The sequence below is a fragment of the Hoplias malabaricus genome, chromosome 2, assembly GCF_029633855.1.
Source record: "Hoplias malabaricus isolate fHopMal1 chromosome 2, fHopMal1.hap1, whole genome shotgun sequence".
Classification (NCBI taxonomy): Eukaryota; Metazoa; Chordata; class Actinopteri; order Characiformes; family Erythrinidae; genus Hoplias; species Hoplias malabaricus.
The window spans coordinates 38427805-38449365 of NC_089801.1; the positions used below are offsets into that span (position 1 = coordinate 38427805).

Genomic DNA, 21561 nt, shown 5'->3' on the forward strand with positions numbered 1-21561 from the left:
GAAGGTGTAGGATATATACTACTGCTCTCCATCCAACCTCACTGAGCTCCAGCTGTTTTGCAAGGAAGAATGGGCAAGAATTTCTCTGTCAGTTTTGCACATTTCGATGTGCAAAACTGATAGAGACATACCAAAATACCATTTGTTAAAAAAGTTTGACACATCCAATAAATTTCATTCCACTTCACGATTGTGTCCCACTTGTTGTTGATTCTTCGCAAAAAATAAAAATTTTATATCTTTATGTTTGAAGCCTGAAATGTGGCAAAAGGTTGAAAAGTTCAAGGGGGCCGAACACTTTCTCAAGGCACTGTAAAAGTAATGTATCAGAAAATGCTGCCTACAGAAGCATAAGCAGGAGATATGCACAGCCCTCCCCCCAACCCCCCCCCACACATTTAATTGGCTGTGTACAGTTTTAGAACACTCAAGTAAATAATGACAAAAAACTAATATTGTGTATTGCACTGGAGAAAAACAGATTTATGATGTAAAACATTAGAAAACATTAACATATTTGAGTGTGAGCATGCACAGAACTGCAAAGTAGCACATTTTGACAAGGTAGCACAACTCATCAGAACACCAAATGTGACATTTCACAAGGTCATTACGTTACGACTTAACAAGCAAACTGAGGAAAGAATTTAAATATCAGAGTTAACTAAACTTGAAGTCGGCACTTAGTTTTGCTCACAAAATGTGGTGTGAAAACTCGTATTGCTGGAAATTTCATTAAAAGGGAATTGTACTTTTGCTTGTGACATTTTGCTAACTGAAGTCTAGTGTGGCCACAGTCTCTAGTGCTGCGGAAAGTCTGTACTTCAGGTTCCTTTAGTTTTTCATCACGTTTACTGCCGTCTTAAAAGTGGTGCTTTGCGTCAGTGACACTTTTCCCTGTCCTGGTCTCAATAAGCAAGAGTCAGAAATATCAGAATGGCCAGTAGGAGGCGCAGCTTCGCTGTAAATGTATTGATCTGTAAGTGTCTAAGAGTGTGTTGTTTGACTGCACTTGTCTCAGAGGTGTGTGCGGAGCCAGCGGCAGGGGAGAGTGTGTGGAACATTGCTCGGACAGCTGAGGCTCAGTGGGGGAGTGTGTTGCGGCGCTGTAGTGGACGCAGGAGGAGGCTAGAGGGCGCTGTCAGAGGCCTGGAAGAGCTGCACTGCAGTCTGGAGGCAATACAGAGAGAAATCCAGGAGGCTCAGGGAGTCCAACAGGCCTGGGAACCACTGGGGGAGCTGCAGCTAGAAACTCTGCAGGACCATGTGGATGCTATTGGGGTATTCTCTCTCTCTCTGTCTCTCTCTCTCACACAAACAAAAACAAATAAATATATAAATTATTTTTGGTCCTTACAGCACATTCAGAGCACACACTCACACACACTAGGGTCACACTCATGTTCTCTGTGTATTATGTGTACAAATAAGTTTGATGTGTTTTTCCACGTTTTTCTCCCACAGTAAAAATACTCATTGGTAGATGGATTGGCTACTTAAACGTGTCCATAGGTGTGAGTGAACATGTGAGTGTGTGTCGCCCAAAGGAACAGCAGCCCCCCACCCAAGTGTGTGTTCCTTCATCGTGTCCAGCTCCAGACCCACTGTGACCCTTTAATAGATAAATGCTTACAGACAATGAATAAATAATTAAATTAATAAATTAATAACTAAGTACTAATACACTACGCTAACATCAAAATCACAATCTTAAAAAAGGTCAAAACCAAAACTCACACATATATATATTGGGATACAATATAATCCCAAAGAACAGAAAAAATCGATCACATGCTTTTGTAGCACTTTTTTCTGATGGAGCTCATAATGAATGCAGTGACCAATACATTCTTCACTTGCCTTTTTCAAATTACATTTAAAACTACATTTTTAAGTCATTTTTTGTATTTTTATTACAATTGTCATTTTTAATACTACATCAAGGTTATCATAAAAGAACAAGATTGGGAGAACATTTGAAATTTAAAATGTGTTTATTGAAACGTATTATTACACCTGAATCTACATATAGAATATGTGGGTGTTTCTGTGTAGTATGAATACAGCAAGGCACTGTGTAAAAGACAGAGACAATTCCTTCTTTATTCAATTTCCAGTCAGTCTATAGTTGATTTTTCATCTCTGAGAGAGAGAACCACCAACTCTACCTTCACATCTGAACACATCCACAGCTGTGTGTTTATCCTTTCACTGTGAGAAGAATATATCAACACTATGTGTCTGAGAGGATATGTAGCTGAAGAGAGAAGCCTAACTGCTTTTATTAGTTGAGAGATTGGAGTAAATTTTTAAAGCTTAGTGCTGTATGTGTACGTATGTTTAAAAATGTTTGCTAAAGGATGATGTTGATGATGATGATGATGATGATGATGAGTGTGTGTGTGTGTGTGTGTGTGTGTGTGTGTGTGTGTGTGTGTGTGTGTGTGTATAGTTGTTTGAGGAGGAGCTGGTTCCTGTGAGTGAGGGTCTAAAATGTGTCAACATGTTAGCCCACCAGCTCTGCAATGCTGGTGTATGTCTGACCGAACATGACACACACACACTTCACAACCTTAACACAGAATGGAGACTACTGCAGGTAAACACATACACACACACACACGCACAGATTTAACCGGTAGTATACATGTACAATCCCTCCATAAACCCTCCATTTTTCAATATCTGCAGGAGTGTACCGAGGAGAGATTGCGAGAGCTTCAGGAGGCCCTGACAGATTTTGGACCCACATCCCAACACTTCCTATCAGGTGATAAATATATTTAGATCATATAAATATATATTTAAAGCAGTTAAAGCAACACTAGGTAAGATTTGGTATTTTTGCTTTTAAGCTCCCCCTACAGTTAATTCATTCGTTCATTATCTGTAGCCGCTTATCCAGTTCACGGTGGGTCCGGCACGAACACACCCTAAAATGGGTGCCAGTCCTCCACAGGGCGATACACACTCACACATTCACTCACACATTTGAGTAGCCAATACACATACCAACGTGTGTTTTTGGACTGTGGGGGGAAACCGGAGCACCCGGAGGAAACCCACACGGACACTGGGAGAACACACCACACTCCTTACAGACAGTCACCCGGAGGAAACCCACGCGGACACAAGGAGAACACATCACACTCCTCACAGACATTCACCCGGAGGAAACCCATGCGGACACAGGGAGAACACACCACACTCCTCACAGACAGTCACCCGGAGGAAACCCACACGGACACAGGGAGAACACACCACACTCCTCACAGACAGTCACCCGGAGGAAACCCAAGCACACACAGGGAGAACACACCACACTCCTCACAGACAGTCACCCGGAGGAAACCCATGCGGACACAGGGAGAACACACCACACTCCTCACAGACAGTCACCCGGAGGAAACCCACACGGACACAGGGAGAACACACCACACTCCTCACAGACAGTCACCCGGAGGAAACCCAAGCACACACAGGGAGAACACACCACACTCCTCACAGACAGTCACCCGGAGGAAACCCACGCAGACACAGGGAGAACACATCACACTCCTCACAGACAGTCACCCGGAGGAAACCCACCCTGGATACACCCTGCAGGGGGCGCCAGTCTTTCACAGGGCAACACAGACACACACACATTCACTCACACACTCACACCGACGGACACTTTTGAGTCGCCAATCCACCTACTAATGTGTGTTTTTGGACTTTGGGAGGAAACCAGAGCACCCGGAGGAAACCCACGCGGACACAGGGAGAACACACCAACTCCTCACAGACAACCTCCAGGTCCCTGGAGCTGTGTGACTGCGACACTACCTGCTGCACCACCGTGCCGCCCCCCTACAAGTTGCAGAGTGTAATTAATTTTTACAGCACAGTCCTGAAATCAAGGAGGATTGTGAAGGAATGGGCTTTGTAGTTTCCTACCATCCTAACAAAGTTACATAGGGCAGTTTCTGCAGTGCTGAGCTCAAAGTAGCAATATCAGAGGCTCTGTTCTCCCTCTTACAGCTCAGTGGGGCATCATGAAGATTTTGAAACTTCCTAGTATTTCTTTAAAAGCATCTATTCCTGACCTGGTTAACCGTTACATATGAATTTCAGTCCAATCATAACTAAACAAGTGGTTTTCCTTGGACACATCAGTTTTGAAGATGCCATTTTAGATTTATTGATGTTAGCTTTTGTTCATTTGCTGAGCAGCATTTGATGAGCTGCTGCTGAGCGGCGTGACTGTTGTAATAGAAATTGCTTTCTCAGCTCTGTGGCCGGACCACAGGAAACAAGCAGATGTAGAGACCCACCCCTTCTGATGTTTGGTTGTTGGTCCATGATAAATGGTATTAAGGTCAGCACCTGATTTAGACCAGTGTCTTACATTCCTGTGTAAAACAGTTTGATGTTGTACTTTACTGAATGAAAGAAAGAAAAAAATATATACTTATAGGGTCTCAGGTTTATTGTGATATACCGTGCAGCTCATATATATATTGTGTGTATGTTTGTGTAGGTTCCGTGCAGAGTCCATGGGAAAGAGCCGTATCAGCCAACAGAGTGCCCTACTATATCAAGTGAGGGACTATGGGCATGCATATGTGTGTGTGTGTGTGTGTGTGTGTGTGCGTGTGCTGATGTTTATTTGATGAGCTGAGTTGATTTGATTGAGTTGGGACGTGTAAGTGTAAAATCCTTTCAGTGTGTTCAGTTCAGCCGCACACGCAGAATACACACTAGAGTTACGCAACTAACCTCACTTTAATTTCAATCCTCTCTCTCTCTCTCTCTCTCTCTCTCTCTCTCTCTCTCTCTCTCTGTCTCTCTCTCTCTCTCTCTCTCTCTCTCTCTGTCTAGTCACAGTACTCAGAGCACTAGTTGGGACCACCCACAGATGATCAAGCTCTATCAGTCTATGGGTGAGTCAGTCTCAAATCCACATGTAAATACTTGCACCATTCAGTTAGTCTCAATCAGAAGACTAGATCTCAAAGACGACTGGAGTTATGAATGAATGAATAAATAAACAAACAAATGATGTATTTACATAATGAATTACACCCACATAACACAACAAACAAACAAAAATTTTTCATAAAATTCAAATAAATATAATGCCTTTAAAATGAAATCATCCATATCCTATACAAATCCAGTTCTCTCTCTCTCTCTCTCTCTCTCTCTCTCTCTCTCTCTATCTCTCTCTCACAGCTGATCTGAGTGAGATCAGGTTCTCCGCTTACAGAACGGCCATGAAGTTGAGACGAGTGCAAAAGGCTTTGAAATGTGAGTTTATCCATCATTAATCCATAAACAAAACAAGAGAAAGAGACAGAGAGAGAGAGACTTCAGAAGCGTTCAAACAGCATAAAGAGCAAGCACATGTTCCAAAGTAATCAGAAAATTCTCTCTCTGTCTGTGTCTTTCTCTCTGTCTTTCTCCCAGTGGACTATGTCCCTTTGAGCCTGTTGGAGGCAGAGCTCAAGGCTGAAACAGGGGTCCTACGGGGGTCTGAGGTCCTGGGGATGTTGGAGGTGCAGGACGTTGTAGACTTGTTGACATCCTTGTACGAACACACGGAGCGGGAGAAAGGACTGAGGTTCCAGATTCCACTGTGTGTGGACATGTGTCTCAACTGGCTGCTCAGTGTGTATGACAGGTCAGTGTCTGTCTCTCTGTCTGTCTGTCTTGTCCGTACGACAGGTCCGTGTCCATCTCTCTGTCTTTCTGTCTTGTCCGTATGACAGGTCAGTGTTCATCTCTAAGTCTGACCTGTCTGTCTGTCCGCATGACAGGTCAGTGTACATGTCTTTGCCTGTCCATGTGTCTGTCTGACCTGCCTGTTTGTTTGTGTATGGGCATGTATCCTAACTTGCTGCCTAGAGTGTATGACAGGTTTGTGTCTGTCTCTCTGTTTGTTTTTGTGTCTGTCTGTGTGTGGACATATCTCTACGGGCAGCACAGTGTGCACACCAGATTTGTGTTCCTCTCTCCGTCTGTCTGTCTGTTCAATACACATGATGTATGTCATGTGATGAAGCTTCTGTGTGGCATACTGTGTGTGGTCTGCTTGCACGTGCAATACTGAAGTGTGTTTTATTTCTGGAGTGTGTTTCACTGCAGGGAAAACACCTGGATATATCATTTTTGCTTAGTGTCTCTCTCTCTCTCTCTCTCTCTCTCTCTCTCTCTCTCTCTCTCTCTCTCTCTCTCTCTCCCTCCCTCTCTCTCTCTCCAGTGCTCGAGTTGGGAGGCTGTCCCCGCTGTCCCTGGTCACTGGCCTGGTGTGTCTGTGTGAGGCTGATGTCAAAGAGAAATACAGGTGTAAGTGTCGTATGCAGAGAATAAACACAGTTTTTGCAGTTAGTTGAAAACTCATCTGCACACACTCCCAGTTTTCAATTTCTGTGAGATCACAAAAGCAGCATGTTTAAATATATATACACCAATTCCACCTTCATCAGTTTAGCCCCACCTGATACTTCCTCAATACTTTGTACTGATTTCAGTGATGTCCACTGTGTTTCTGGGGCCTTAATGTGGGTTTGTTTACAAACAATGGTTTTATTTAATTTATGTTTTAAAGTTTTTTTCAGTCGTTTTGGAGCATTTCTCCAGTTATCATTTATATTTGCACAACATTTTGTGAATTTCTTTAGCACCACCAACTAGGTTACTGGCAGATGCCTATAACGTCCTCAGATTTGTTAGTTCATAGCCCAGAATGCAGTATTTATATCACTGAACATCAGAATGACAGCAGAATGACAAGACCATGGGTCATTAATTACAAACAAGACAAAAATATTTTGATGGCAGTGAAAATTCATAAGGCACATAAATGCGCAAAAGGTGTATAAAAATGACAAAGTTAGAAATTACTGAATGTGGAAGAGACAGGACAAGATTCATATTCATGCTTTTTACTGTTTGTACTGTAGGTCAATGACAGACCATTTCATTATGATACAGGAAAAAAGACAAGATTGTTTAGAACAAAGGGGGAAAAAGTTCAGACAATTCAGAATTATAAACATGGGAAACACCCTTTAGGCAGAGATGTACATATAGGGAATGCATGGGGAATTACACTGGAGTCTTTCCAGACCTCCTGACACTCGTGTCTGACGGGCCACAGATTCTCATTCAGTTCTACTGACATCCTCTGTGATGTTCTTACATGCTGCATCTATAGCAGCCAGCTGGATCATCTGAGTATGTAGCTGATTTATACTTATTTCCCTGGTTGTGTTCTTATTCTGTCATTGTCAGAAAATGTAACACTCTGTTGTACGTTGTTGAATTGCATTATTGTGTTATTATATTATCATGTCAAAAAATCAACAATATCTCGACCTATAAAATAGTTCTATTGACAGACCTAAATACAGTTAAAGTTTCCAAACACACTGTTCCCTTATGGGGGCTTTTAAATGAGAAATCTGGATTAGAGAAGTATAGGTTTTGTAGTTTTCCCTGCTTCATGTCTTTGTTTAGGTGCTGATGTTTGATGTGTGTGTGTGTGTGTGTGTTAGACTTGTTCCGGCAGATGTGTGGAGCTGATGGTCAGTGTGATGCCGCTCACCTGAGCTCTTTACTCCAGGCGCTGATGCAGGTCCCGAGGCAGCTGGGCGAGGCAGTGGCTTTCGGAGGAAACAACGTGGAGCCCAGCGTCAGCAGCTGCTTCAGGATGGTCTGATCTCTCTAACACTGTTACAAAATCAACAGTTCTTAACATTTTAAAGAACAAATCAGCCAACAAAAGCAACAAAAAAAGCTAATTATATTTATTAAATTGATTATGTATTAAGTGTAAGTTTTAAAGCATTTTTGTGCAACATATATTAAATAAAAAATTCAAACATTCCCAACTCTTTTGTCATTTTATGGTAACTGTTGTGTAGTATTAAAAATAATAGTTTTCATTATATTCAACTAAAAATAACCTAAAAATGAAGTAGTTGGTGAGAGAGTGAGAATTTATTGGGCACTGCATTTGTTTTGAGCTCCATCAGGAAAAAGCACTGCAGAAGCATGTGATTGATTTGTTCTGTTCGTGGGGAAACGCTTTAAAGATTTTAGCTCTCGTGAATGTAGAGTATTAGTCTTTAATTTTATTTATTCATTTATTTACAAAAAATGACAATCATCATTTTTAACTACAAACATTACCATAAAATAAAAAAAGAGCAGGAGAATTCTTTTTAACATTATTACAATTAATCATTACACAAACTGTTTAAAACTCACTTGTACACCATCCTAAGATGGGACTGAATGTGGACTGTGTAGATTAGATACTATGTTTTGCAAAATGATGCCTGGACACTGGCCTCATACCATCGGCACTGTCATTATGACCTTGTGTGTGTGTGTGTGTGTCTTCAGCAGTAGGTCAGGTCAGCCGTTCAGCCCAAGGCTTTGAGTTTGTGTGTGTGTGTGTGTGTGTGTGTGTGTGTGTGTGTGTGTGTGTGTGTGTGTGTGTGTATGTATGTGTTTTAGTGTAGCCTAAGGTAAACTGGTATGACACACACTCTTAATGAGGAAATGTTTCATTAATAAAGCCACAGGGAATCAGCTTCAAATCTACAAATATAAAGTAGATCTCTCGCTCACACACACGCACACACACACAGACACAGAGTTTCATGTTGCTATTTATCACCAATCTGAATATTAACATCAGTCAGCAATGTCCTATATATTTATTTCAATTTCTCTTTTTTTCTTACTCTCTCTCTCTCTCTCTCTCTCTCTCTCTCTCTCTTTCTCTCTCTTTTTCTTTCTCTCTCTCTCTCTCTCTCCCTCTTTCTCTCACTCTCTCTCTCTCACTTTCTCTCTCTCTCTCTCTCTCTCTCTCTCTCTCTCTCTCTTCTCTCTCGCTCTCTCTCTCTCTCAGGTTCCTGGACATCTTACTCTGTCAGAAGCTGATTTTTTGGACTGGATTTCTCTAGAACCTCAGTCTGTCGTGTGGCTTCCTGTCCTTCAGCGCGTCAGCCAATCAGAATGCACGCTGCACCACGTGCGCTGTTCAATCTGCAGACGCAGCCCCATCCGTGGTTTCAGGTCTCTGCACAGTGTGTTTCAGAGGTGTACGGTCTCACAATGACCCTAGATCAGCCCCCGCCACTTCATATCATCACCTTCAAAAGTTTTAAGGCTCTATTTAGCTTAGTGTAGATCAGTGAAGACTAATTAAACCTGGAATCAGGCACACGTTTCAATGTGTGATTGACTTGGTGAGTGTGTGATGTTCCTACCCCGAGCCCAATGATTCCAGGTAGGCTGTGGGCCCATTTTGACTCTTAAAGATGAAGTGCTTACAGAAGGTGTGGGTTCAAGCCCTACTCCGAGTGACTGTCTGTGAGGAGTTTGGTGTGTTCTCCCTGTGTCTTCATGGGTTTCCTCCAGGTGCTCCAGTTTCTTCCCACGGTCTAAAAACACACATGGGTAGGTGGATTGGCGACTCAAAAGTGTCCATAGGCGTGTGTAAGTGTGTGTGGGTAAGTGTAAGTGTGAATCGCCCTGCAAAGGACTGGAGTCCCCTCCAAGACGTGTTCCTTTCCTGCGCCCAGTTATTCTGGGTAGGCTCCGGACACACCGTGACTCTGAACTAAGCGGTTACATACAATGAATTAACAATGAATGAATTAATGTTCTGTGTTTATAGTCCATGAATCCAATGTGGTTTAATATGTAGATCCAACACTGACTAATAATATTATTTTGTAAAATTATGTAAATTATTCTTGCAAATCTTTAAAATTTAAAAATTAAATCTTTTTTTGTGTCTTGAAGGTATCGTAGCCTAAAGCAGTTTAACGTGGACATCTGCCAAAGCTGCTTCCTTTCGGGACGGGCATGGAGGGGTAAAGCCCTCTACTACCCCATCATAGAGTACTACACTAAAGTAAGGCTATAGTGTTGTGTCTTATTTGATACATACCCACACAATCTTGGTCTTAACAAAAGCTTCTATACTATAAAGAAAGTGTGTGTGTGTGTGTGTACAGAGCACATCAGGAGAGAAGGTGAGGGCTTTTGCTGAGACGCTGAAGAACAAATTTCGCTCCAAACAGTATTTCAGCAGACACCCACAGAGAGGGTATTTACCTGTCCAGTCCACTGTGGGGAACAGAGAGGAGGACAGGTAACACACACAGGGGGTTTACATCTCTGGCCTTATTACAGTTTGGTTCTGTTTATTCATAAATTATTATTATTATTTATTTATTATTTTAAAAATGTATCCCCAAGTTTTGCTACATTTTCTCCTCTATTATTCATCTCCAACTCCCCTTTGCTGAGTCTCCCTCAACCACTCACAGTGCTCCAAGCTTTGAGAGGGTGGGGTTAGAATCTCTGATTCTGTACAAACTGCTGAAAACACCAATGAGCATCTAAGTGCTCCAGAGGGGAATCTTTTATATGAGATGACAGCTGTTATAATGTAATACAGATTGTAGTGGAACATATATATATATACACCGCGACCCTGAAATGGACATGCGGAAAAGAAGATGAGATGATATACATATATATAAAAACAACATATGCAACTGTTTATAGATTTTCAGATTTTTACGAATTTTAATTATTGTCTGAAAATGTAAACTCTCTCTCCCTCTTCCTCTCTCTCTCAGTTCTTCACCTAAGCTGCCGCACTCAGAGTCTAACCCCAGTCTCGGGCCATTTGCCGGCAGGTGAGACACTGCGATTGTAAATACATTCATTCATTCATTATCTGTAACCGTTTATCCAATTTCTAATATATACTTATGACACGCTCACCGTGGCAATAGGCATTAGTTCTAGCTGCTACTGCCGGCCCTAAACAGCATGACTTGGAGCCCAGTTTTAACCCCGATTTGCCCCGTCCCTTCTCTCCCAGCGTACAGCAGATGGCCTGACAGTTGTTCTTGCACTGGGGCTGAAAAAAGGCATTGTTTCATGTGATAATAGAAATACAACTTATTCAGCTCTTCCACACAGCAATGTTTAAACACATTTTTCTTTAGTTAGCACTTTGCCTTCTGGTGATTTCACACTTTCACAACAGACTTGCGCGCGCGCGCGCACACACACACACACACACACACACTCTATATGTCACAGATGTCCGATGGCTTGTGTTGTATAGAACAGATTGCTTGATTTCACTAACCTCATCAGCGTGCTCGGCTGGAGGAGGTAATTAGTGGAATCAGGTGGAGATTAAAGGGGCTGTGCTCCAGGGTTTATTTTAGCCCACATTACCTACTGAATATGCCCCCCTCACCACATCATCCCCCATCCACCCACACACACATTCACACACACCTTGTTCCACTGTCTAGAGTAAAGGAGTAAAGCCTCCCCAAAGAATTTAGGCTGTTACAAACTCATTAATAAACCCCTCTTTTCAGAATTATTAGATAGGTAGGTGTTCACATAGATGTGGCCATATTATGTATTTAACAAAGGCAGAGAAGTGTTTTACAACATGTGCAGTTAAATGTGTGTAATTTCTGTAGTGTGTGGATTATCACTTTACTCCGTACTGTAGACTGAGTCAATAAGGTAGTGAGTCATAGTCCCTATGTGTGTGTGTATGGTGTGGGGGTCACGCGTAGGTCATCCGCTGTTTGTGAGGGTTGATTGTGGGTAACCCCCCTGGCGACTGTTGCCGTAATAATGACCTTCAGCATCATGAGGCCACGGCCACCTCACTTCAGAACACAGCCCAGAGGGAATGTGTTTATAGGAACATGATCACATATGAGTGAGTGTGAGTGTGTGTGTGTGTGTGTGTGTGTGTGTGGTTACCTTTGTTGGCGTATAGGCATATGTGCCTCTGTTTTTGTGTATGCATTGGTGTGTATGAATGTTTTTGCTTGTGTTAGTGTACATGTGCACTTATGAATGTGTGTGTGTGTGTGTGCCTGTGCGCGCGCACGTGAAGACCTGAGCATTGCTGTGTCTGCATTACACACCCTACATTTCTGAATGTACTTCTGGTAGTGAACTACTGAGGTAGTTAAGTGTGGTGGCCCTTTTAGACGGTTTCTTGCTGTCCCCTGGCGGTGAAAGTGCAGTATTAATCTTTTATTTTCTGAAGATTATTAAAGATGGGTATTTAAACAGGTCTCAAAACAAGACACTATCACTAAACGTGCTATAGTGTGATCTGATTCTGTTCTGAGATTTAATTATATTAATATAATTAATATATATTAATAATAGGCCACGTATTTGTTACCTGGTCAGCACAGTGGCGCAACAGATAGTGTTGCTCTCACACAGCTCCAGGATCCTGGAGTTGAGGTTTTGAGCCCTATTCCGATTGACTGTCGGAAGAGTTTGTTGTGTTCTTCCTGTGTCTGTGTGGGTTTTCCTCCAGGTGCTCCGCTATTCTCTCACAGTCCAAAGGTGGATTGGCTACTCATAAAGTGTCCATGAGTAGTCCGTGAGTGTTTGTTACCCTGTGATGGACAAGCATCCCCTCCAGCCCCCTCCCGCCTTGCATGCAATGATGCCGGGTAGGGCCTGGACCGACTGTGAACCTGAACTGAATAAGCAGTTACAGACTATGAATGAAAAATTGTGTTTGTTTTCTTTCATTACAGATGATTCCTTTAGAGGAGTCCGTCTCTGGTTTATTTGTGGTGTCATGGTCACTCCTTCACTCACAGGGTCCTTACCGTAACTGAATATATTTTTACTCTGTAAATGTAATCACTGGTGTCTTTCTATTTTTTTGTAGACTGGGTGAAATAGAGACTCAGAATTGCTCCTTCTTCAACCACAGCCTGTGAGTATAACACAAACACACACACACACACACACACACACACATGATTTTACACATACACAACAGATGTGCACATACACACACAAACAGAGTGAACTGAACACAGTAGTGTATTATATGGTTTCCCTATATATATATATATATATATATGTGTGTGTGTGTGTGTGTGTGTGTCTGTCTGTCTGTGTGATTTCCATAGAGACGAGGAGCATTATCCTCTTCATTTCTACAGTCCAGTTCTTGAGCCGGACGCATGCTGTCCTCACCATCTCAAATACAGCCACACTCCGGTCCCTTTAGAGCCTCAGCATGAATACAGCAACCTCTGCCCGGATTGGGCAGTTTCCCCAAATGCAGAGCCTGAGTACTCCAACATCTGCACAGACACTCATCTGCACACCTGCGACACCTGCGTGAAGCAACCAATCAGAAAGGACCAAAGTCAAGGTCAGCTTCAGCAGACCATTGCTTTCCTGGAGCAACAGAACAGGTAGCAGACCCTTCTTCTTTCGTACTTTTTTTCGTTCTAATGCGGATTTTTTATGAAAGCTTTAGCTGTTACTTTTTTCTTATTTCTTATTTGTTATAGGTCACTTAATGCAATCACTTTTTATGGTGTTTATTGGTTTTCAATTTAAATTATGATTTTAACTGTTATTATTTTTTTTCCATCGCTAAAGGAAAAAGTCCTTGTATATCAAAAAAAGTACTCATACTTGTATTGTAATTTAATAAGTAGAAAAATACAGCAAGAAAATACATTTAAGGTGCAAGGTTTGTTCTGTTCTGTTGTTGCTGCTCCTGAAGCCTCCTGCAGGGGGAGTACAGGAGGCTCCAGTGGCAGCAGGTGGAGGCTGAAGCTCAGAAGCCACAGAGGTCACCTGGAGGTCAAAGATCAACCTTACAAGTCGAACTAGAGAGGCGAATGCTTCTGCTGGAGGAGCACAAGGAGCAGCTGGAGACACAAATACAGCAACTCAGAACACTGTTACTACAGGTACTAAAACTACTACAGGTAACATTACAGGTACATGAACCACTACAAATACTGTAAATACAGGTAACAATACAGGTAGTACTAATACTAATACAGGTACTGCAAGGAGGACAGGTACTACAGCTGCAGGTACAAGAATTACTGGTAAAGATACAGATAGTTCAGCTAATCGTGTTGATATATGACTGCTGCTATTCATAGGCATTATTCTACAGAAATAACCTCAGTTACAGGTACAACTAAAAGTACTGATACTACTGCCACAGGTACTGTTATGAGCACAGGTACTGCATTTATAGGTAATTTATAGTTAGGCTGCCCTGCTGAAAATTAAATATTACAAACCATAAAAAATATTATTTGATGTTTTCCAGGATACTATAACCAACATTCAGAAACCAATAGAATATAAATATTTTATCCAACAGGAACATCTAGGAATAATCCATACCATTAGACTGGCATTACAGACCAATAGAAATCCGTTTAATTTATTCAGATCCACTAATAACCACAAGAAATGCTTAATGGTTTCTAGAGGGTTTTTATTTATTTATTTATTTATTTTACTTACATTTTTTTAGCAGGGTGCTGCTACTATAGTTATTCTCCTAGTATTTCTACAGGTACACAGTATTACTACTACTGCAGGTAGTGCTGTAAATACAGATGCTAAAACCTCGTACTTATTTGACTCTGCTCCAAATATGGCTCAGCCAATCAGATTTCAGATTCGGGATGATGTGTTTTGGAATTAGTAAACAAAGCTGGGATTATTTATCTAAATCACCTTTTGTACTGATCATCTCTTTTTCAGGCTAAAGACGACTCTGAGAATAGTGTTTCTGCTGGAAGCTCCGCCTCTACCTGCTCATCGGGGCTCCGCCCACCACAGCTGCAAAGCCAGCCCAGCTCTCACCCAACAGGTACCCCACTACATCCCTCACCCTCACTGTGGCGTATAAATATCATCAAATTATGGGTATGTGTTTTCAGATCAGTCAGTAGTTTGATGTTTCTGTTGTGCGCATGATGTGTGGCACCTTTCTACTATGCCACTTGCTCTTGTTAGCAGTTAGTACAGTAATCCAGTTTACACTGTATACCCTTTCATATTTTTAAATTTTTGTTTCACTTTAAGAAGGATTTTGTATGAATATTGCTATACAAATAAATATTATTATTATACAATGATCTGCCTTAAGACATATATCAAGTGAGATTACAATATCATAGCAGCCTCATTTAGACCATGCTATTGATTGTTTTTTTTTTTATTTTGTTTTTTTTTTTTTCTTTACTCTGTAGGTCCATGTGTCCAACGGGAAATACATAGACACAATGCTGACCACTTGCAGCAGGTCATTGAACAACTGAGGCTGGTCTTCCCCTCAGAGAACGGTGAGAGCAAGAGAAAAAGAAAGAGAGAGCGAGAGAGAGGTTAGATTAATTAATAAAACCACTTTCTGTCTCTTTTTTTAACTATAGACAGTGCAACAGCTCTGTAAAACTGGGCTTCCGTGAACACAGGAACATCGCGGACTGCTACAAACCAGAAGTGGACCGTCCAAACTCAACTAAGCTCATCCAGTGCTTTCCATTTTAACTTTAATATCTTTCGTGCCATTTTTAGTGAAACTGCAGGAAATCAGGTTTGGGTTTTCTATCTAAATGTGAGTGGATGAGGCTTCAGTTTACTAATCTTTTTAAAGAAAGAAGCATGAAAATGCACCACCATACTTCAGATTTGTAACCTTTCTGACTCTGCATGTATTAATATCATCGTATTTGATAAAGAAAAATTTGCAACGTATGTGAGAATGTACATTATTTCTCCTTATAAATATAAAAATGTATTAAAATGTGATGTGATTGTTTCTCCCACTCTCATGTCCTTCACGTGTTCTCTGGCTCACTGTTTATAAACATAAGAGAATGTTTATGGCAAGATTTTGGCATGCACAGAGACCATGAAATGTCAAGTATCAAGAAAAAATTTTCCTTCCATTTTTATATTAAATCCTTCCATCAAACCAATAAAATGTTCTCTCAATTTCTTAATTCATTTTCCTGATAAGGTAAATCATTATGGTGCCCCAATCACGTGTTTTAGGGAATAACCTGCTGTAAACACCATGTTTCACGATCTGGTGGCTAAACATGACACTGTTTTAGCTGCTAAGTTCATTCATTCATTATCTGTAACCCTTATCCAGTTCAGGGTCGCGGTGGGTCCAGAGCCCACACTGAATCGCTGGGTGCAAGGCAGGAGCACACCATGGAGGGGGCGTCAGTCATTCACAGGGCCACACACACTCACATATTTACACCTATGGACACTTTTGAGTAGCCAATCCACCTACAAATTTGTGTTTTTTGATTGTGGGAGGAAACCAGAGCAGCGCGAGGAAACCCACGCGGACACGGGGAGAACACACCAACTCCTCACAGACAGTCACCCGGAGAAGGGCTCGAACCCACAACCCCAGGAGCCTGAAGTGTGACAGTGACACTACCTGCTGTGCCACCATGTCACCCAGCTACTATATTGAGGGAATTATTTAGTATGACTGAGAGAATGATGTGTATGTGTTGGATGTGTTACATAGTGTCCTGTAGACTAGGGGCCATAGTAGTGAAGATTAAACCCAGTTATTCCACAGCTTTAAAGAAAGAGACTCCTTGTCACTTGTTATCTTTGAGCAGTGCAAGTTTACTTTTATCGCACCACTCACACACAGTTCTGATACAAAGTATGGCACAAAAACACAAAATTAAACACATTAAACACTGAAGTTTAATGCATCCTGACATCAGGCACTGCAGAAAGGCCTTTGAAAAATATATATAAAAAAAAAAAAGTTCAAATAAAATGGACATTCTCATCTGTAACACTTCAAACATTTAATCAACACTTGAACATTGTTTTAAAGCAGATGAATTTAAACACCATCCTTGCAGATTCTCATTTTGACTCATGAAAAGTTTGACTCATATTAAAATTAATTCAAAGCAAAAACAGACGTTATCCTCCTGATTACAGCTCAATGCAGCATCATGATTATTTTGAAGCTGTAGTTTCAAGGTAAAAATATTACTTGGTTTGCTTTAAAATGCTTTAAACCCATCTTCAAGAGCCCTCATTGTCACATAAACCCACTCTTCCTCTGTAGATGTAGAAGCCTGGACAGAGGCTGAGTGAATGTTGTGTGGACGGTGTGTAAGAGGGTCATTCTGTCAGTGACACTGTAGAAGGATAAAATTCCTTTCCCGTGATCCATATACACTTCTATTCTGGAGGTCGCTGGAGCTGAGATGTCATTCCGAATGTTGTTGTGCCAGAAAGAGTGATTGGTCTAGACTCCAGGACTGACTGTTATGTCCCAATAAAAACTCCTTAACCCTTCCCTCCCTGGGGATGCATTTATATGAGACTGATATGTACACACACCCCGCCCTTCTCCTGCTCCACTCAACCTCCCATTAACAACAACCACTCAAGCCCTCCGCACACAGCACCTGTGCCCAGCGGTTAAATCTCTCTGGATGATCTGAGTACAGCTGATCGACATCACTCCACCTCATCACTCTGTTGTTCTCAGACAGAAGGAGATGACAATGTACTGTGCTGGGATCCAGAGTCAGTGGACAGAAATCTAAAAAAAAAAAAACTTATCCACAATTGTACTTATTTTCAAAAATCTAAAGCTGTAGTTTTGTCTCACAAAGAAACAACCATTATACAATGACATATTTTGTATCTAAATGAAAATGTGACCACAGCCTTTTGGAATGTGCTCAACTTGAATGTGAATTGTCAGTAAGTTCATAATTAAATTATAATTTAATAATTAATTAATTAATTTTTTAAACTTTAGTTGTATTATGTATTTAAGCTATTGTTTTAAAGCTCCTGGTAACCCATTTTGAAATGTTGTGTTTGATCATATATCTGTTTTGTGTTTTTTATTTAAACTTTGCTTAACATTTTACATAACACCCAAGTTTAGAATTATACAGTTAAACCGCAAATTTTTCAAAATGGGTTCCAATTGGCTTTAAGCTCTAGTTATTTTATGTTTTTATGTATCAATGCTGTATTACGCATGTTGGCCGCTTGGCGGAGCTGCGTCGCTTGGTGCACTAAACCCGCGCAGTGCGCATGCGCGTCCTCTTCGTTCCTGCGCTACGAGGGCAGCCATGGTATGTAGAATTGAGGAGAAGGATTTCAATCAAAAATCCAGTGTAATCCTCTAAATATCATCATTTTCCTCATTATTACACCCTTAAATACGGGTTAATAACACCTCAGCCTCCGCGTCCGGGCTTTATTTGACCGGATTTAGGTATAATATGATTGTTAATTTCCCATTCGCCGGTAGTGGGAACATTAGCTCAACAAACCACGGTCTGCGTTGAGCTAAAGGTAAAAAAGGACATATTTAGCAGGGTTCTGTTATAAAATGGAATAAATCGAGCGCCATCGGCAGGTGTGGAATGTGTTTATTGCTGTAAAATGTGTGTTATTGAGTTATTAAGAGGCTGTTCGGAGCGTTAGCCTGTAGTAGTGGCTAATGTGGAGTCAGGGCCACGCTGAATGAAAAGTGGTAGAGCCGTAATTTCGATGTGTATATTTGTTGGCTTAAACTGAATTTTACCTGCTCATATGTACCTGGCTCGTATCCACAGACCTTTGAGAAGAATTTATTAATCCATAATAAAGCTCTTGTTCTTTGTATTTGCAGGTGAACGTACCGAAAACCCGCAGGACTTACTGCAAGAAATGCAAGAAGCACCAGCTTCATAAAGTCACCCAGTACAAGAAGGGCAAGGACTCTCTCTATGCCCAGGGTAAGTGTTTATTCTGTGTTTTAAGGGCTTTAAATAAGCAGTCCCAACCCTTGGAGCTTGTATTTGAAATTTGATGATGCTAAACGGTGAATAAAACCTTTATATTCTTATTAGTGGCTTCTGAAATCGATTTTAAGATTCAGCGATAATGCATGTTATGAAGCTGAGAGAGATCCAGAGTTTGTCCATGCTGGGGTCTTTCAGAGCCAAGGCATCTCATGCTGTGATTAAGGCCTGTAAGTAGATGTAGTGTCTTTTAACAACCAATCTGTGTGTATGTGTGTGTTTTAGGTAAGAGGCGATACGACCGAAAGCAGAGTGGTTACGGTGGACAAACGAAGCCTATTTTCAGGAAAAAGGTGGGAAGGTGGCAAGAGCATGGGGCATTGGAAACTTGACCAAATCTCACTTGGTGTCTCATGTGTTGTACCAAATCATTTTGGACATTGTATATTGTTGTTTTCTTTGGATATTTTACTGTCATAGCTCCCGTACTGGGTTAAATGTGGATTTTAAATGCTGTCTTACTTTCTTTGGAGGAAAGTGTGGACAAGCCATTCACACAATATAAAATCTAAAGAGTTTTTAGATTGAACTCCTGAACTAGCCTGTGAAAATTACAGTACCTTTAGGGGTTTGCATTTGAGAAATTCATTAAATTCATTGGCACCCTCAGGCACTGTGTAGTATGTTGAAGATTCAAAATATAGAACGCAATTCCATTAAGGCAGACTAATGTAAATGGAATAAATTAAGGCATTAAATGTCTAAAGAAATCCCTTAATGTAAAGTTATTGCTGGGATTATTACTGTGGATAATTATACAGTGCAAGCTATTGTACAGGCAAATTGTTTGTGAATATATGGATATTGAAATGTGTTCTGTGGCCATAGGCTAAAACCACAAAGAAGATCGTGCTGAGACTGGAGTGTGTGGAGGCAAACTGCCGCTCCAAGAGGATGTTGGCCATTAAGAGATGCAAACACTTTGAGTTGGGTGGAGACAAGAAGAGAAAGGTATTGTTTTTTTTTTTTTTTTTTTTCCTTAATACACTACCTCAATAATCAAGCAACATGAGCATCAGCATCATTTTTGTGGCTGATTTTCTGATGAGTTTGGTCGTCACTTGCGGTGGACTGTCAAGTGTTTTCCTAATGCTGCTGTTAGATTAATTGTTACTGTTAACAGTCCTGTGTTAATTCGCTCTCAAAATTCTTGTAGTATGAGTTTTGAGGTGTGTAAATGAAGTGGTTTGAGGAACATGTGGTTCAATGTTTTTGTGTGACATCAAACCAGAGGACTTTTCTATGCTGTTGTCAAAACTCACTTGGGTGATAGAAATGTTGCTCAGTTAAGTGCGCATGATGAATTATTTATTTTTTTCCCCCTCCCTGTGGTGTTTTGATTTCCAAAACTTGTATTCTAGGTCTTGCATTCCTTGTGCCCTTTTTGCAGGTCATACTCTTAGTGTATTTGTTAATCTCAAATTTTATTGCTGTATGGGATGATGCCCAGTTGCGAATGTATTTGTAGTGAAATGTGTGTTGTCTTTATTAAAGGATCTTGAGGCCTGGGATGGAACAGGTTAATAATTCCTGCCACATTCACAGTAGAGTTATGTTTAGACTAAGGTCATATACTTTTAAGGCTTCCAGTAAGTTAGTTTAAATGTTCAAGTTGGTGTTCATGTCAGTTTTGCTGGGAGTTTGTGTGGTCTCCTGCCGTGTTCATAATGACGGAATAATACAAGGCATCCCTCTGGATTTGCAGAAGTTCTGAAAAGATGGGTGTTTTAAATACAAATTTAGTGCTTTTTTTTAACACAGTTCAAGGAGGTCATAACAGGTGCTGTTCAGTGAAAATGTACGTTTCACGCATTGGTTTAAGCTAATGAGGTTGTGGTGCAGTTCATGCTTCTGTTTGTGGAGTTCGTCTTTAGTGCAGTGCAGGCCTCGACTTGTATTGAGAAGCTTTAGAACGACTCCATATAGGTTTCGGCGCTCAATTTGTGCATGTAGTTTGAGGACTTCTAGGGATTTGTGATTTGGTGGTTGAAATGCTTTGGTCTGTTGTAATTTGTGTAGAACTTCTTTAAATCCCTCTTGTGCTTGTTTTATCACATTTTTTGATTAATATAACATTTATAATTTAGTTTAAAATAGCTATAAACTAAATCTCGTCTTGTGTTTATTGAAACTAATTCTGTTTTTCCCCTCTCTCTGTTTCATAGGGCCAGGTCATCCAGTTCTAAGCTGGGCCATGGACTGTGTTTTGTGGTATTCCATCAGTCAATAAAAGTTGTATAAATAAATGAACTGACTACTGCTTTTATTCTGCACTTTCATTTTCACATTTTCACTTGAGGAATTTCAGCACCTGAAATATCTATAACCATTGTTGGAGGCTTTTAGATTAAATTGTGTACACCTGCTCGAATCTGTTGCTGTTAGTCACACATGCGGTCTTCCACTCAGACATGACAACTTTCGTGTGCGTAGTTTTGCACCAAATATCTGTCAGTATGGTACAAAAGTAACTTAGAGCTGTGGGCAAGACACTGTTCAGAGATTAGAGAAACCTGACCAATATCCAATCTCTGAACAGTGCCCGCCCCTGGCACTACAGATGCACAAATGACTTTTGCACCATACCGACTTGAGATATTTGGTGCAAAATTGAGTGAGTGGAACATGTCACTTGAGAGCGGAAAAGACCACATTTGTGACTTGTAGCCGCAGATTCAAGCAGGTGTATTTACTGATTTATGTCTATGGGGGGGAAAAAGGCGTGTAACTCGCATTACACCGATTCACATATTGATTTGGAAATGTGCAACTTTTGTGCATGTTTAATAGAAGTGTGTGAATGTGTTTTGCAACATATTTCCTGCTGCAACTGGAGCAACAAACTACGTGC

General features: G+C 40.9%; 2 protein-coding genes across 2 annotated transcripts; both read left to right on the plus strand.

The window, feature by feature from the left end:
* Nucleotides 1-69: 69 nt before the first annotated feature.
* Nucleotides 70-15768, plus strand: LOC136676623 (dystrophin-related protein 2-like). The gene is made up of 20 exons (XM_066653736.1): nucleotides 70-73; nucleotides 1022-1281; nucleotides 2453-2599; nucleotides 2692-2770; nucleotides 4523-4583; nucleotides 4864-4925; nucleotides 5218-5292; nucleotides 5452-5665; nucleotides 6245-6330; nucleotides 7542-7699; nucleotides 8906-9072; nucleotides 9805-9916; nucleotides 10020-10156; nucleotides 10650-10709; nucleotides 12749-12796; nucleotides 12996-13286; nucleotides 13604-13793; nucleotides 14611-14719; nucleotides 15102-15194; nucleotides 15282-15768. Exons 1-20 carry the CDS (start codon nucleotides 70-72, stop codon nucleotides 15299-15301), a joined length of 2373 nt encoding a protein of 790 aa, XP_066509833.1. The 3' UTR covers nucleotides 15302-15768.
* A 2097-nt stretch (nucleotides 15769-17865) lies between these two features.
* Nucleotides 17866-20956, plus strand: rpl36a (ribosomal protein L36A). The gene is made up of 5 exons (XM_066660095.1): nucleotides 17866-17996; nucleotides 18539-18644; nucleotides 18936-19003; nucleotides 19539-19661; nucleotides 20876-20956. Exons 1-5 carry the CDS (start codon nucleotides 17886-17888, stop codon nucleotides 20894-20896), a joined length of 429 nt encoding a protein of 142 aa, XP_066516192.1. The 5' UTR covers nucleotides 17866-17885; the 3' UTR covers nucleotides 20897-20956.
* The last annotated feature ends 605 nt before the right edge of the window (nucleotides 20957-21561 follow it).

Excerpts from the sequence above, each read along its gene's own strand:
- LOC136676623 (XM_066653736.1), top strand. Across the intron at positions 2,771-4,522 it reads ATCCCAACACTTCCTATCAG|GTTCCGTGCAGAGTCCATGG; the intron begins GTGATAAATATA and ends ATGTTTGTGTAG. Across the intron at positions 9,917-10,019 it reads TCATAGAGTACTACACTAAA|AGCACATCAGGAGAGAAGGT; the intron begins GTAAGGCTATAG and ends GTGTGTGTACAG.
- rpl36a (XM_066660095.1), top strand. The coding sequence starts at position 17,886 with ATGCTGTATTACGCATGTTGGCCGCTTGGCGGAGCTGCGTCGCTTGGT. Across the intron at positions 17,997-18,538 it reads GCGCTACGAGGGCAGCCATG|GTGAACGTACCGAAAACCCG; the intron begins GTATGTAGAATT and ends TTGTATTTGCAG. Across the intron at positions 19,004-19,538 it reads AGCCTATTTTCAGGAAAAAG|GCTAAAACCACAAAGAAGAT; the intron begins GTGGGAAGGTGG and ends CTGTGGCCATAG.